We start from the raw sequence: 16,592 nt of genomic DNA, 5'->3' as shown, positions 1-16,592 counted from the left end.
TTTAACGTTTATTTATTTTTGAGACAGAGAGAGACAGAGCATGAATGGGGGAGGGTCAGAGAGAGAGGGAGACACAGAATCTGAAACGGGCTCCAGGCTCTGAGCTGTCAGCACAGAGCCCGACGCGGGGCTCGAACTCACAGACCGTGAGACCATGACCTGAGCCGAAGTCGGACACTTAACCGACTGAGCCACCCAGGCGCCCCTGCCCTTTTATTATTAAAAGAGGCCCATCTATCCCAACTCCTCTTTGGCCAACCACTGAGGAGTTTGGTTTGAGCTCTGTCAGAACAAAGGACCCTCAGAATCCCGTCCCGGATGAACGCTGAGGGGCCCCTGAACTGAGACACTTACTTGTTTTGAAGCCTCCAGGCTGGATGACAGAGACTTTAACTCCCCATTTGGAAAGCTCTTGTCTCATGACTGCTGAAAACATGGTCAGAGCTGCCTTGGATGAGCTATAGGCTGCCAGCTTCTCTATTGGGACCCCTCCTGCAGGAGTAATGAGAAAGAAAAAAAATTAGGTCTGAGGTTCTTATCTGTTCATCCACTAAGTATTTAAACAGGACCTACTGCATGCCAGGAACCTGTATGTGTGGTGGCCACAGCAGACAAGGGCCCTCTGTACCCAGATGAGTGCATATTCTTGGTCACAACTGCCCTCTGGCTTCCTTTGCTTCTGCTTCCCTGGCTGCTCCATCACAGTCCAATGACAAGCCATATAAAGGGTAGTCTGTCCCAACGTCTAAGCTAAATGTGATTCAGGTGGGTTAAAGAGGATCTGTCCCAGCCTCTGACCTTCCAGGTTGGCCAACCTCCATTCTGAGGTTCCAGGTGGACATACCTGGGGAAGGGGCACTGGTCAGCCCATTCCAGCACCTGTAGTTGAACAAAGTGGGTCTAATACTTGTCACAACAAAGGGTAATGCACACCATGGGGAACAATGGGACATTTCTGTATGAGGGAGTGAGAAAGGGCTTACTCTAGGGCTGGGTAGATGCTCTTCATGGCACCTGATCACACTTAGCTCAGAAGCTGGGGAAAACAGCCTGAAACTGGGTCTATCATCGGACCCGATGTTCAGGAGGAGCTATGGAAAGCAGAAGGAAAGGAAGCCAGAGAAGTGGAGTGACCCTAATTGGAATAAAGGTCTCTGCAGGTGTAATTAAAGTGCAGATCTCAAAACGAGACCATCCTGGATCAGGATAGGCCCTAAATTCAAGAATAGCTTTTCTTGTAAGAGACAGAAAAGGAGGAGACACAGGAAAACAGGGGAGCAGACCATGTGGAGATGGAGGCGGAGATTGAAGTGATACGGCCACAAGCCAAGGAATGCCTGGAGCCCCCACAAGCTAGGAGAGTCACAAAGGCATCCTCCCCTAGAGCCTTCAGAGGGAGGAGGCCCCGCCAACACCTTCCTTTCAGACTTCTGGGCTCCAGAACGTGGCAGAACAAGTTCCTTTGGTTGTAAGCCACCTGCAATTGTTACAGCAGCCTTGGAAAAGGAATGCAGATGTGTTCCTGGCATTCGTTACCTGGAGGACGCTGAGAGTGGGAAGGGGTGAAGACGGTGAGGGAGCATAGCACTGAGGGGACCTCATGGGGAACCCAGGGTGGCTGGACATTAGGGCTCTCAGCTTTGGCAAAGGTTTCCCTGGTCAATAAAGCAAGCCCTGGACAAATGGCTAAGCAAGCTCGGATGTAGCCACACAGTGGAATACCACTCAGCCATTACAGGGTCCATTGAGAGGGGGGCGCCTGGGTGGCCCAGTCAGTTAAGCATCTGACTCTTGATTTCGACTCAGGTCATGATCTCACAGTTCATGGGTGTGGAGCATGCTTGGGATTCTCTCTCTCTCCCTCTCTCTCCCCCACCCCCTTCCCCACTCTCTCTCAAAAATAAATTAACATTTAAACAATTTTTTTTAAGTGCCTTGAGAGGTGCTTGGCTGGCTCAGTCAGTGGAGAATGGGGCTCTTGATCTCAGGGTTGTGAGTTTGAGCCCCGTGTTAGGTGTAGAGATTACTTAAAAGTACTGTTTTTCAAATAGAGAGAGTGGGGAGGGGCAGAGGGAGAGAGAGAGACAGAGAGAAAGAGAGGGAGAGAATATTAAGCAGGTTCCACATTGAGCGTGGGTCTCAATTTCACAACGCTGAGATGATGACCTGATCCGAAATCGAGAGTTGGACGTTTAACCACATGAGTCACCCAAGCACCCCAAAAATAAAGTCTTAAAAAAATGGAATGTTGATAGACACAACAGCATGGTTGAGTCTCAAAATAATTATGGTGAATGAAAGAGCCAGACAAAAACCAGTGCATGCTGTATGATTCATATATTTAAAATTCTAGAAAATGCAAACCAATCTATAGCGATACAGATAGATCAGTGGTTACCTGCAGCAGGTGGGGGAAGGATTAGAAAGGGGGACATGGAAACTTTCGGGGATGAAGGACATGTTTACCATCTTGATTGTGGTGATGGTTTCCTGGGTGCATACATATGTCTAAATTTATCAAATTGTGTACTTTAAATATGAACGGTTTATTGTATGTCAATTATATCTCAATTTTTTAAGGGTAGGGAAGGGAAAGAGGGAGGGAGGGAAGAAGGAAGGAAGGAAGGAAGGAAGGAAGGAAGGAAGGAAGGAAGAAGGAAGGAAGGAAGAAGGAAGGAAGGAAGGAAGGGAGGGAGGGAGGAAGGAAGGGAGGGAGGAAAGAAGGAAGCAAGGGATGGAGGAGGAAGGAAGGAAGAAGGAAGGAAGGAAGGAAGGGAGGAAGGAAGGGAGGGAGGAAAGAAGGAAGGAAGGAAAGAAGGAAAGAAGGAAGGAATGGAGGGAGGAGGAAAACACCACCACCTGGCTTCCAGAGACCATAGACATGTCAGCAAATGTCAAAGATGACTTCATGGGTATTTTTCTCTGCCTAAATCCCCCAGGACACTTGCACAACTATCTATGGATGGGTGGAGGACCTCCATCGTTTCCTGCTCTTACCTTTCCAGGCATCCCTGTCCTACCAGCTTTCCCAGCCTTTGGTGATTTCTCACCAAACCAAACATGGGTCCAGTTTTCCACATGGGCTTGTCTTTGTTCTTCTGACTTCAGAACTTTGCAAATGATTCCTCTTCCCTGCCAAAGTCTCTTATTCCTCTGGTCAGGCCTGTTCCATCCATGGGAGAATATCTTCCTAGCCCTGAGTCCTCTTGGCCTGATTCCTACCTCTATCCAAAAGTTAAAGTTTTCAGTGTATCAGAGACCACAAAATATGGCTCATGCTCACATCTAACATTTATTGAAGATCATTTATTAAGAGATACTTAAGTCATCACCTTATGATATGTAGTAGGTAGAACAAACTGTTGTCTGATAGGTTTTCAGCTACCTCTTCCCAGACCACTATAAAACACTGAGCTCATTTCTGCCCACAGGGAAAACATGACTGTGATGACCGTGATCTGGTTTGTTAAAGAGCAATCTCAGTAGAGACATTGGCCATTTCTAGTCATTTAATGAAACCATGCCTTGAATTTGATTGTCTACCCATGATGTGAAAGTCATACAATGCAATTAAAAGGAAAATGAGGGGTGCCTGGGTGGCTCCGTCGGTTAAGCATCCAACTTCAGCTCAGGTCATGATCTTGCAGTTCATGGGTTTGAGTCCTGTGTTGGTGTTTGTACTGACAGCTTGGAGCCCGCTTCAGATTCTGTGTCTCCCTCTGTCTCTGCCTCTCCCCCAATCATGTTCTGTCTGTCTGTCTCTCTCTCACTTTCAACAATAAATTTAAAAACACATTTTAAAAAAAGGAAAATGAGATGATAAAATGTATGGAAATGAATACATATAAGTACAGATATAATTGGGCAAATCTGCATAAAACTGGTAAGTTATCATTATCAGTATACTACTTATAATGTTGTACTATAGTTACGAAAAATTTAACCATATATACCCAGGTCAAAGGTACATAAGATCTCTCTCTATTCCTTCTTAAAACTTTGGCTAAATCTATGATAATCTCCATAAAAATTTCAATTAAAAAAGAGCACAGCATCTGCACCCCTGTGTTTATTGTAGCATTATTTACAATGCCCAAGACATGGAAACAATCTAGGTGTCCATTGAAGGATGAATGGATAAAGAAAACGTAGTACATATGTGCAATAGAATATTATTCAACCATTAAAAAGGAAGGAAATCCTGCCATTTGCAACAACATGGATAGACCTTGAGGATCTTGAGGGCTTTGAGGGCATTATGCTAAGTGAAATAAATCAGAAAGAAAAAAGAGATAGTATGTAATCTCCCTTTTAGGTAGAATCTACAAAAACCAGACTCATAGATATAGGGAACAGGTTGGTGGTTACCAGAGGTGGAGGGTGGGCGTGAAATGGGTGAAGGCAGTCAAAATGTACAAACTTCTAGTTACAACATAAATAAGTTCCAGGGATGTAATGTACAGCATAGTGACGACAGTTAATGATAGTGTATTGTATATTTGAAAATTTGCTAAGAGAGTAAATCTTGAAAGTTCTTATCACAAGAAAAAAAATGGTATCTCTGTGAGGTGATGGATGGTAACTAACCTTTTGTGGTAATCATTTTGCAATATATACATGTATCAGATCAGGATATTGTGCACCTTAAACTAGTACAATGTTATATGTCAATTATATCTCAAAAAAACTGGGAAGTGGGGAGATGGGGAGAGCATAGGCATTGAGGTAGAGATACCTAGAATAGTTCATGCCAATTATCGTCCTTATTCTTACATGATTATTAAAGCTTTGGTCTGGATCACATAATTCCCTTTTGGGAAATCCTCATCCTTACCTCCCTGCTTTTGTAGGAAGGCTATCGATCAATGGTTTTGTCCTTCTTATTGAAAGGGGCAGACTGGGCAGTCCCAATATCCCATTCCCTGGACTTGGAGATTGGGTTGGGGCTGAGCATGTGACCTCAGTTGAGCCAGAGTCCTGATGTAGATGGCAGAAGGGAGATGGCCTTATTGTTTATTCCTGGCTACGTAAGTATGCAATGGTAGAAAACTTGAACCCCCAGGCCACTTTTGCTACCACATCAGAGAAGGTAAGCAAAGGAAACCAGAGCAAGAAGGGGGGGAGCAGGAGTTGGAAGTGGGGGTGTTGAGGGAAATAGGGAGTGGAGATGGGGGAGGGTTAGGATGATCCCATCTTAGAACTTAGTTCTATCTAGTCAGTTGGTAAACTAATAAATTCCTTTTCCCTCTTCTGTTTTAGCTACTGTGAAGTTCATCCCTGTCACTTATTCTGGGCAGCTGTATGGCTCAGTTGGTTAAGCATCTGACTCTTGATTTCCGTTCAGGTCACAGTCTCACAGTTGTGAGATCGAGGCCCAAGTCGGACTGAGCATGAAGCCTGTTTGGAATTCTTTCTCTCTCTCTCCTCCTTTCTCTCTCTCTGCTTCTCCCCCACTCATACTCTCTCTCTCTCTCTCTCTCAAAATATAGTAAATGAACATTAAAAACAAATAAATAGGGGCACCTGAGTGGCTCAATTGGTTAAGCTTCCGACTTCGGGCAGGTCATGATCTCATGGTCTGTGGATTTGAGCCCACGTCGGGCCCTGTGCTGACAGCTCAGAGCCTGGAGCCTGCTTCGTATTCTGTGTCTCCACCCCCCCACTTTGGCCCTCCCCCGCTTATGCTCAGTCTCTCTCTGTCTCTCAAAAATAAATAAATTTTAAAGAAAAATTGAAAGAAAAGAAAGGAAGAAAGAAAGAAAGAAAGAAAGAAAGAAAGAAAGAAAGAAAGAAAGAAAGAAAGAAAAAATCCTAAGGCTTAACTGATGAAATTTCGATCCAGCATCTGGCATCAAACCTTAAACTTAGGTTCCTGTCTTGCTTCAGATAACCGGCTGATGCTTTTTAAAAGTGATTTCTAGTTTCACAAAATTTTAAGAATTCCAGATCCAACGTTTGCATTTACTGGCAAGAAAGGCCAGTTAAAGCAACTTGTTCTAGTTTGCAACCCAGTTTGCAGGGCTAGACCATCCTCACTTCTCCACAATTTTATAGATGAGGGGAGCTTGGCCAGCTTCGAGGCCAGTTAGCAGAGGGGAGCAGTGAAGAGCTGATCTTTGAGCCAACACTGCCTAGGTTCAAATCCCAGCTCTGCCATTGATTAGTAAAATCTATTACAATTAGGTACATAAAATTTTATGTTTATTTACCTCTTTTTTTTTTTAATTTTAAAGTTTATTTATTTATTTTGAGAGATACAGAAACAGCTTGACTACAGGAGGGGCAGAGAGAGAGGGAGAGAGAGAATCCCAAGCATGGTCCATACTGTCTGCACAGAACCCGATGCAGGGCTCAAGCTTACTAAACTGCGAGATGATGACCTGAGCAGAAACTGAAAGTTCGACCCAACTGAACCACGCAAGCACCCTTTATGTTTATGTACCTCTGTCTTTTAATCTGTAAATTAATAATAATGATAGTATATGTATCATAGAGCTGTTGTGAAGGTTGACTATATCAATATATTAGAATAGTGCCGGGCACAAAGTGAGCTCCATACAAGAGTGCTACTCAAGGTTTTCACAATTATCTCAACAGCCCAAAAGGCTCCATTTGTTTGGTGTTTCACAGATTAGTAAGTGCACCTGTTTCAGGATCTCCCACAGTACTTGTGATGTGGTTTTGGAGTGCTGGTGGGGGTCCTGAGCAGAAGGCCAAGAAAGAATTCTTGAGATGTCTTTGGTGCAAAAAGGTGATTTTATTAAAGCATGGAGACAGGAGCTATGGGCAGGCAGAAAGAGCTACACTGGGGTTGTGAAGAGTGACTGATTATATACTATGGAGCTGGGCAGGGGGGCATAAAGGAAAAGGGAGGTTTCCAAAAGGAATTTCATATGATAAAGAGGACTCTTAAGATACTGGAGGCCTTGCGAATTGTAGAGCTAAAGTTATTTTTCCCTTAGTAAGGCATTAACATTAAGACAGTTGGGAGTTTCTTGGAGGAATGTTTTACTCTGCCTATCTCGAATATTTGTCAGTGGGCTCCAGGTTGTAAGGAAATTTAATTTTACCTACATTTTCTTCTTTACTCCCCACGCCAGTGGAGGGGAGGGTGATGTTAGGGCTCCAGGAAATTGACTCTATAGATTTCTAGAGATTGCCTTTTTTTCTTGTAACTCATTAAGACAGTTGCAAAGCAGTGAAGACTCTTGTCTTGCAAGACTGTGATCTCTATCATTTAACCGCTTGTTTTTCCCTGTCCTTTGCTCTTGGGCAGCCAGGAATGCCAGAGGAATGTCACTCAGATCCCTCCTGGTGGGGGGGAGGGTCGCTTGTGGGGTGTTAGCTTGTGCTTTGCTATCAGATTGCCTCTGGCTCCTTCATCACTTGTTTAGTGGGTTCCTAGGACCCACCCTAGACTTGCTTGCTAACCAGACTGGCTGGCTCCGTCAGGAGGGCATGAGACTCTTGAGTTCGAGCCCCACATTGGGCATGGAGCCTACTTAAAAATAAATAAATAAATAAATAAATAAATAAATAAATAAATAAATAAAAATAAAACCAATCCAAGTGATTATTTTTTTTCGACTACTAAACCTTGAACTGTTACATTAGGGTCTTGGTCACATATTTCTGAATAGGTGCGATCATAGAGATGCACTGTGTAACGGACGGCATGACAGGTGGTAAGAATTCGTCACATCCCCTGTTATCAACCTAAACAGAAAACACACTTGGACCAAAGAGTTAAGACACAGTGTGTTTTGTATGGTGTTGCACTCTGTGAAATTGACATTGTTAGACCCTTTCTGACCTACCAAATGGCAGTCCTGGAAGGCTCAACTCATAGATGCAACCCTGTTGTTAATGTTTCAAATCAGTACCTGAGATTCCTGGGGGCATCAGATGAAGTAAGTGGAGATGTGCAAAGCTTGCTGTGCAAGAGCCACACAGGGTCTCGGGGCACTCTCCCTTCCTGGCCTTATGTACCCCTTCATTGCCTGCCCAGTTAGATTTTTGTAATTTGTTTCATGTTTGTTTATTTTTTAGAGAGGCACACAGAGTACGAGTGGGGAAGGGACAGAGAGAGAGAAAGAGAGAGAGGGAGACACAGAATCCAAAGCAGGTTCCAGGCTCCGAGCTGTCAGCACAGAGCCCAATGCGGGGTTCAAACTCACGAACCTCAAGACAGTGACCTGAGCCTAAGTTGGACGCTTAACTGACTGAGCCACCCAGGCACCCGTTGCCCAGTTAGATTCTTAATTTCTGGTTTTCTCTCCTCAGGTGAAAATCCTATTGCCAGAAGGCAGCAAGGCAAGAGGTTGCCACGAACTTGGTAAGTTTATTTCCATTTCTACAGAGGAAACTTGACTTCCAAAGTAGAGGGCTTATCCACCGGGGTACGGGGTACGGGAGAGCTGGTAAGGGATATGCAACCCTGGATGTACATGTGGGCTACAGCCTTAATGACCATGCAGAGAACTGATGTAATTCCAAGGAGCTACGTCTTGGAAATTCACATACTCATCCACCAGCTGACATTAAATGAAACCAGAGAGACGAATATACACTTTGTGTTCGTTTTTAAATTTTGTTTTTTTAATTCCATAACTCAGTAGGCATAGTAGAATCACCTTGGGAACATTAAAACATAATAAAACAAAAAGGAATGCCCAGGCTGTACTCTAGAGCAATGAAATACAAACATTCTGGCTGTGGGATCTGAACATCCATCAGTATTTAAATAAAACACTGCAGGTGATTTTAGTGTGAGGACAGTGCTCTGAGTCAGTGGTTCTCAGACTTTGGGGAGCATCAGAATCACCTCGGGAGCTAATGAAGCACCCTGAGGTCAAGGTCCATCAAGGAGGAAAAAGCCTAAGCTTTTGTGGTGTTCCCCAATTACGCAGGTGAATCTGATTTACTTCCACGACCCCAAGTTTTGAGCACCTCTGTCTCTTGCAGCTAATTGTTTTAGAACAGTTTTCATACTTGGTAGCCAGTTAGAATTGCCTGGGGAGCTTTAAAAAAAAATCTATTCCTGTCCCCACTCCCATGTGATTTAATTGGTTTGTGGTTCACAGGCTCTGGAATGTTTTAAAGCTCCCCCAGGTGATTCTATATGCAGACAGGGTTGTTAAACACTTCTAAAGAACATCTCTGAAAATTTTCCATGTCCTCTGGACACGTAAATGCTAATAACAGCTTGCAATCTGGGGGGAAAAAAACACCCTATGATTTCTGTTTTGGCTATAGAAGGCTCACATATGATCTCAGAAGATGGATAAGGACCTGGCAGTGTTTATCCCTGATCTATATCTCACAGATGTCAGAGGGGTGGGATATGTTGTGTTTTGGAACTGAAATTAAAGAAATTTTGTAATGCTATGCTGGATGAAGGCAGTTTTTATGAGCTGTATAAACCTCGGTCAAAATATATTCCTTTCAAGTTACGTTGAGTGAAAGCCAGTCTCAAAAGTTGGCGTATTGAATGGTTTCATTTATGTAATATTCTTGAAATAAAGTGATAGAGATGGAGGAGAGCAGATTCATGGTTGTCAGGGTTGGGAATGGGAGTGAGAGAGTGGATGTGGCCATAGAGGGTTATCTTGGGAGATCCTATGGTGATGGAACAGTTCTGTATCTTGATTGCGTTAGGAGTTACAGGAAGCTATATATGTGATACATCTGCACAGACCTATGAGCACACACATAAATGAATGCAGATATAACTGGTGAAATCTCAGTAATTCTGTGCATCGTAGTAATGTCCATTACATGGCTTCGATATTTTTTAAATTTTTTTTAATGTTTGTTCATTTTTGAAAGAGAGAGAGAGCACAAGCAGGGGTGGGGCGGAGAGAGAAGGGGACACAGAATCCGAAGCAGGCTCCAGGCTCTGAGCTGTCAGCACGGAGCCTGACGTGGGGCCCAAACTCACGAACCACGAGATCATGACCTGAGCCGAAGTCGGATGCTCCACCGACTGAGCCACCCAGGTGCCCCACATGGCTTTGATATTTTACTATTGCTATGCAAGATGTTATTAGGGAGGTAAACAGGACTTGTTTGTACACTTCCTTGCAACTTTCTGTGAATCTATAATCCTTTCCAAGTGAAAGTTACAAAATACAAACTCCCTTTAAGACATGCTTAACAAGGGAGCCTTACTTACCTCCCAAGTAGGTCTTTGGCTGTACAAAGGCCCATAAAGTCTTCTAAAGTTTTGTAACTGAAACTAAAAATTTAAGTTTTTTGAAGTTTGGCATCGGAGGCCAAGAAAATAAGGCCTAGCCTATGTGAAATCTTAAAAAAATGAGAAAAGCCTCCTGAACAAGCTAGAGCTTTGGAAACATCTGCCAAGGTTGCAACCAAATTTAAAGTGACAATACACCTCTTTCCCACCCCATCCCACACATAACCCCCCTCACAGATGTGGGTAATGTGAAAGTAAAACTTTGCCCTCAGTGCAGCACTTGCTTAGGACACATTAACGTTGAATGTTAGGTTTCCCCACAACAGATTCTAAGTAGCCAATTCTAATAAATGATTCAGTACCTGGGGTGACTTAATACCCGGTCAACAACGGGACTTACTTTAACCAACCACATACAGACCTATGGACTCCTTCCCCCTTCCTAACTGCAAAATTTCTATCCTTAGTGTAGCCACCGTGACTCTAGCATCCCATCCCCCTCCAGAAGATTCCATGTTCCTCTACCCAGTTTGTCTCAGGGAAATATTCAATGACTTTGTTACCTGACAGGTGAATAAACTCAGCATTCATACTGTTGATACTGTTGGTCATGGACTAAAACCAAGGGAGACTTCAAATTACAATTTTAGAGTCTACAGAATTCTAGAGACCTTCTCTCCCTCCCAAGTGTCCTCAGACAGGGACCCTTCCTGCCTCTCTTGGTGTGGCATACACAATAAGTTCGTAACATTTCCTGAGGTTCTACCAGCCAAATGGCCTCGATGTCCTCTGAGGTCACACAGGACCTCAAAAACTCTTCAGTGCCCCTGGATCAACACAGGGAGATCCTCTCTTTTCTACCAAACACTAGCATATAGTGGGTACGTAGGAATTATGGGAGACAAAGGGTTTTACAAGTGACAGCAGCAGGCAGAAATATGGCAACCTTTCAGCCTGAGGCTGTATAGGAAGGAAGTGATATTGTGATTTATCATAAGAGATGTATATGGTCTTTGACCCATTTCTAGCACACAGCTCCTAAAATGCTTGGAATTTCCTAAGTGATGACAGCAGCAAAAGTGTCTTGTTATGTTAATGAGGTGACAGGAGCTTGCCTAAAGGTGGGGACTGGTTGCTGAAGGAACCAACAGCTCCATTAGAGGGGCAGAACCTTCCCTCCTTTCCCAATCCCCCAGCTACCGGGCTAGGGGCTGGAGACTGATGGCCAGAAAACTTAATTGTGCCTAGGTAATGAAGCCTCCATAAACACCCAAAAGGAGGAGGTTTGGAAAGCTTCCAGGTGGTGAACACATAACACACAGATTCAGAGAGCATGGAGGCTCCCTGGCCTTTTCCTATGCTGTGTCCTATGTATCTCTTCATCTAACTGGTGATGCATAGCCTTTAATGTTCTGTGTAATAAACTGGTAATCTAGTAAGTAAGCAGGTTTCCTGGGTTCTGTGAGCAGCCCTAGCAAATTAATTGAACCCAAGGAGAAGGTCGTTAGAACCTCTCTTCTACAGCTGGCGGGTCCAGAGGCACAGGTGACAATCTGGCATCTGAAGTGGGGGTGGGGGTGGGGGGACAGTCTTACAGGACTGAGCCCTTAACCTTTGGGATCTGATGTTCTTTCCAGGTAGATATTGTCAGAATTAAGTTGAATTATAGGACAATCCACAGTAGAACTGGGTATAGGATGACACTCCTTTATTTATTTATTTTTTTAATTTTTTTTAACGTTTATTTATTTTTGAGACAGAGCATGAACGGGGGAGGGTCAGAGAGAGAGAGGGAGACACAGAATCTGAAACAGGCTCCAGGCCCCGAGCTATCAGCGCAGAGCCCGACGCGGGGCTTGAACTCACGAACCGCGAGATCACGACCTGAGCCAAAGTCGGACGCTTAACCGACTGAGCCACCCAGGCGCCCCGAGGATGACACTCCTTTATACGGCGTCAAAAAGAAAAACCATAGGCCCCAAATGAAGTCGCTTATGCTAGGCCACATCACCAACAGGAGGCTTAATACCTAAAACAACTGTAGTTTCAACTTCCTCCAGACATGTAGTCTTACCTGGGTCAGTCGAGGGTTTTCTCATCAGCACCAGTGAGGTAATCTGTCACATACCCTCCCCACCACCCCCAAAGGAAGATGAAGTCATGATAAGACCCTCTAACCCCTTAGGGAAAGTGAATTTACCAGAGGCAATCCTTTCTTTTCTTTTGCTAATAATCTCCATACCCCACCCTCCTTCCTATAAAAACCTTCCGTTTTATGCAACTCCTCAGAGCTCCCCTTTACATGATAGATAGGGTTCCCCCTAATTCATGAATCAGTTAATAGAGCTACTTAGGCCTTTGAAATTCGCTTTGTTGAATTTTTGTTCTCTGTTAAAGAACAGGGGTCTGGGGTCCCATGCTCACACAAACTATCTCATTCTCTAATACCTTCCTAAAACAGAACTCACTTGACCTTTTCTCAGGAGAATGTAATGAGGACTCCCAGCCAGGGTCTCCCTCCTCCAAGGTGATCTGGAGTCAACTCAGGCAACAAACTCCATTCCTTTATTGAGTTCTTTCAAGCTGGAAACACAGACCAGGCACACGGTCCCAGGGGAGGCAGGTTTGCTAATCTCCTTGAGGCCTGGTTAGCAGAAATTTGACACTAATAGTATCTGGTGGCTCCCTTGTAATCTGACAGTCTCCGGGGATGTGACAAACTATTTGAGTATCAAAGTCTGGGACGTTGTCACTCCAAGTGTGGTTGGGAACCAACCGCCGCTGAGAATCTTTAGAAGGACAAATCCTCAGATCCCACTCGAGCTAGGGCTATTGAATCAGAAATCTTGGGGGTGGGCACAGAATTTTCTTCCTTATTGTGGTAAAATACATACAACCTAAAATTCACCATTTAGCCGTTTTAAGGCATACAATTCAGTGGCATTTAGTACATTCACAATATCATGTAAGCATCACTGCTGTCTAGCTCCATACCATTTGCATCACACCCAAAGCAAGCCCCCTCCATCCCTTAAGTTGTCCCCTCTCATTCCCTTTCCTCCTCCTCACCCCCCCCCCCCCCCCCCCCCCCGGCCCCAATGCTAATATGCTTTCCATCTTTCTGGATTTGCCTCTTCGGAGCATTTCAGATAAATAGGATCATCCAATACATGGCCTTTTGTGTCTGGCTTCTGTCCCCATAATCTTTTCAAGGTTCATCCATTCTGTACCATGTATCAGTTCTTCATTCATTTTTATGTATTAATAATATTCCAGTGTATGGATAGATGACATTTTGCTTATCATTTCAACAACATTTGGGTTGTTTCCACCTCTCCCAATATGAATAATGAATGCTACGAACATCCGTGTACAAGTTTTTGTTTGAACACCTGTTTCCTGTTCTCTTTAGTATATACGTAGGACTGGAGTTGCTGGCTCATATGTAATTCTATGTGAAACTTGTTAAGGAACCACCAAATGTTTTCCACAGAGGCCGGGCCATTTTACATTCCCGTCAGCAACTCATGAGGGTTCCGGTGTCGGCACCTCCTTGTCATCAAGTGTTGGTTCTGGGTTTTTATTTTGTTTTGTTTTTTATAGCCATCATAGTGGGCATGAAATGCCGTCTCACTATAGTTTTGATTTCCTGCCGTTGTTTTGAAGTAGCCTTCCTGGTGATTCTAATGCATGTGAAATTTGAAAAAGTTGTCCAGGGACCAGGAGCATCCACTCAGGAACTAGTTTCTGAAATGCAGGCTCTTAGACCAGTTAGGGTCACTCAGTCAAATTCTGCATTTTTTAAAAGTTTATTTATTTATTATTTTGAGAGATAGAGAGCACGCGCACACACTTGGGCACAAATGGGGGAAGGGGAGAGAGAAGGTCCCAAGCAGGCTCTGCACTGTCAGCATGAAGCCTGATGCGGAGCTCGAACTCACAAACCTTGAGATGACCTGAACTGAAGTCAGAGTATTAACCCACTGAGCCACCCAGGTGCCTCAAATTCTGCATTTTAATAAGATCTCCAGGTAATCAAGACACACACACACTGGTGTCTGGGAAGTGTTGGTGAAGGAAACATCCCTAAATTGCTGACATTTCCTGGTCATCATTTAAATCTTCTCGAGTTAGGGCCTGTGTTTTTAATGCCCCATTTGTCTAATATATTCTTGTTGGACAGTCTGGAAAAGTCAGAGGAACGTAGACCTTGGAGTCAAAGAAGCAAACCCAGTTTTCAACCCTGACTCCAACACTCACCAGCTGGTTGATCCAGGCTAGTGTACTTGATCTAGAAAAGGAATTAATATCTGCACCCGGCACACTTTAGAATTAAGATTTTAGGCATGTGTAAGCATCTAATACAACTCAGCACAGAGAAGGTCACTGAGTCTGGTTCTACCTCCTCCCCTTGCCCAACATTAACCCTGGTTATTTTGTGAGAGTTTTAGGGAAGCAGATCTCAGCTGTGACCTCCTCTCACATCACTGAGCAGCTGTTTCCTTAAGGCAGGCACCTGGCAAGAAGTTCAGGCTTGATCCCATAGTCAACTTTGCTGGATTAAGTATGACCTTGCTCGAGGCTGGAACTCTGCAGGACACCTATAATTTATCGACTTGTAAGAACCTCTTGGGCCACTTACTTTGATGAAAAGTAATTTTAATGCATTTTAAATAGCTCAATGGGGTGGGCAACTATTACTTTCTCTCAGTAGAGAGGTCCTGCTTTTACTAGTGTGCTTTCTATGCACCTGTAGCTGGGCTAAGCACTCAGAACGCACAAATGCGTTGAAATCTACAGCCAAGACCAGAGGTTCTCTACTGGGGGCAATTTTGCACACGTGTGCACTCGCGCACACATGTACACATGCTCCCCTCCTGCCCTCCCCCCGCCCCATGTGGCAACATCTGAAGAGTTGTCATCACCGGAGGTGGGTGCTGCTTGCATCTACTGGGTCGAGAACACAGACGCTGCTAAATATCCCGCAGGACATCAGACAGTCCTACACAGAAAGAATTCGCCTCCCCTCAAATACCAATAATACTGAGGCTGAGATATGTTGCCCCAGACTCAGGCATCACCCAAGAAACATGCTGCATCACTCTGTTGTGGACCGATGATAAAATCGACTCAGACTCGTAGAAAAGTGGGGTGACCAGTCTGCAATTACCCAGCAAGTAAATAGAAGAGCAGGATGCAAACCACAACTGGCTGAACATCCCTGGGGTCGGAGTTGTTGTATAAGGTTTGTTTTCAACCGTTCTTCTTCAAGCATAGCCTGCAACTGTTTACTCTGCAATTTAAGGGCAAAACTGGCCAGAAAAGGCTCTCAGAACTCTCAAACAAAGATTTTTCAACTGCCCTTTGTACAATCAATCAGAGCTGCCTCCCAATTCCTCTAATACTTGGTTAAATATTTATCCAACTGCCTTGCAGGGATTAAAGAGCTATTCTGTTTCTGTGAGAGGGATGATAAACACGATTACAGGGTTAGGTTTCTCCTAGAGCAGGTGTGGTCGGATGTGGAAGTAATGACCTGTGGGGGTGATGTGTCCCCGGGGGCCAGTGTGTGACAGGCAGCGGGCCGGATGGAAGGTAACTCAGTGTCACAGTCAGGGGTGGCGATGCCAGTGGCTGTCAGGATAAAAAGCCCTGTACAGGCACAACCACGGCCAGCCTCAGAGAGGCCCCTCAAGTCTGCCACCTGTCCGGTGCGAGGCTGCTGCTTAAGCGCGTGTCCCTGCATATCGCCTTAGCAGGGCCCTCAGAAGAAGTGGTTATTCTTATCCCCAAAGTCCCATGAGGAAGCTGCAGCCCAGAGGTTCAGGACTTTGTTCTGGGTCACTAAGTTGTCGGTGGTAAAGACAGTTTCCAAACCTGGGTAGTTTGTCTCCATTCTAGGAGGCTGGCTTCCTCTTCCTTTTGAAACCTGATTCTATCTGCAGAGCTATGTGGTATCTCTTGCACCCCTTCTGTTTCTTGTTCTTTCTTTGGGGATGGGAGATGAGGGAGAGGGGGGTGTATTCACCACGTGGTGGACTCTTCCCCGATCTCCTGGAAAAGATGTTAAAGAAGCTGTGTTTCCTCCCTACCCCAGTCCTATAACTTCCCATCCATAGGAGTGGATTTAGATGTAGAATGGGGCACCTGAGTGGCTCCAGTCAGTTAAGCATCTGACTCTCGGTTTTGGCTCAGGTCATGATCTCATGGTTCGTGGGTTTGAGCCCCGCGTCAGGCTCTGTGCTGACAGTATGGAACCTGCTTGGGATTCCGTCTCCCTGTCTCTCTGCCCCTCTCCCTCTCTGCCCTCCCCCACTCACACTCTTGTTCTCTCTCTCTCAAAATAAATAAATAAACACTAGATGTAGGTTATGTTGACCTTATTCCCACCTGGGAA

General features: G+C 44.7%; 1 protein-coding gene across 1 annotated transcript in view; it reads right to left on the bottom strand.

Annotated features, from left to right (window-relative positions):
* HSD17B2 (hydroxysteroid 17-beta dehydrogenase 2) overlaps window positions 1-16,592 on the bottom strand; it is an 89,921-nt gene that overhangs the window by 12,289 nt on the left and 61,040 nt on the right. Inside the window, exon 4 of the mRNA XM_042919615.1 lies at window positions 355-492. Coding sequence (XP_042775549.1) covers window positions 355-492 — 138 coding nt within the window. The remainder of the gene's footprint in view (window positions 1-354; window positions 493-16,592) is intronic.

This window comes from Panthera leo, chromosome E2 (assembly GCF_018350215.1).
Source record: "Panthera leo isolate Ple1 chromosome E2, P.leo_Ple1_pat1.1, whole genome shotgun sequence".
In the NCBI taxonomy this organism is placed as follows: Eukaryota; Metazoa; Chordata; class Mammalia; order Carnivora; family Felidae; genus Panthera; species Panthera leo.
Note: the sequence above shows the minus strand (reverse complement) of the source record. Positions and strands in the feature narration are given on the sequence as shown.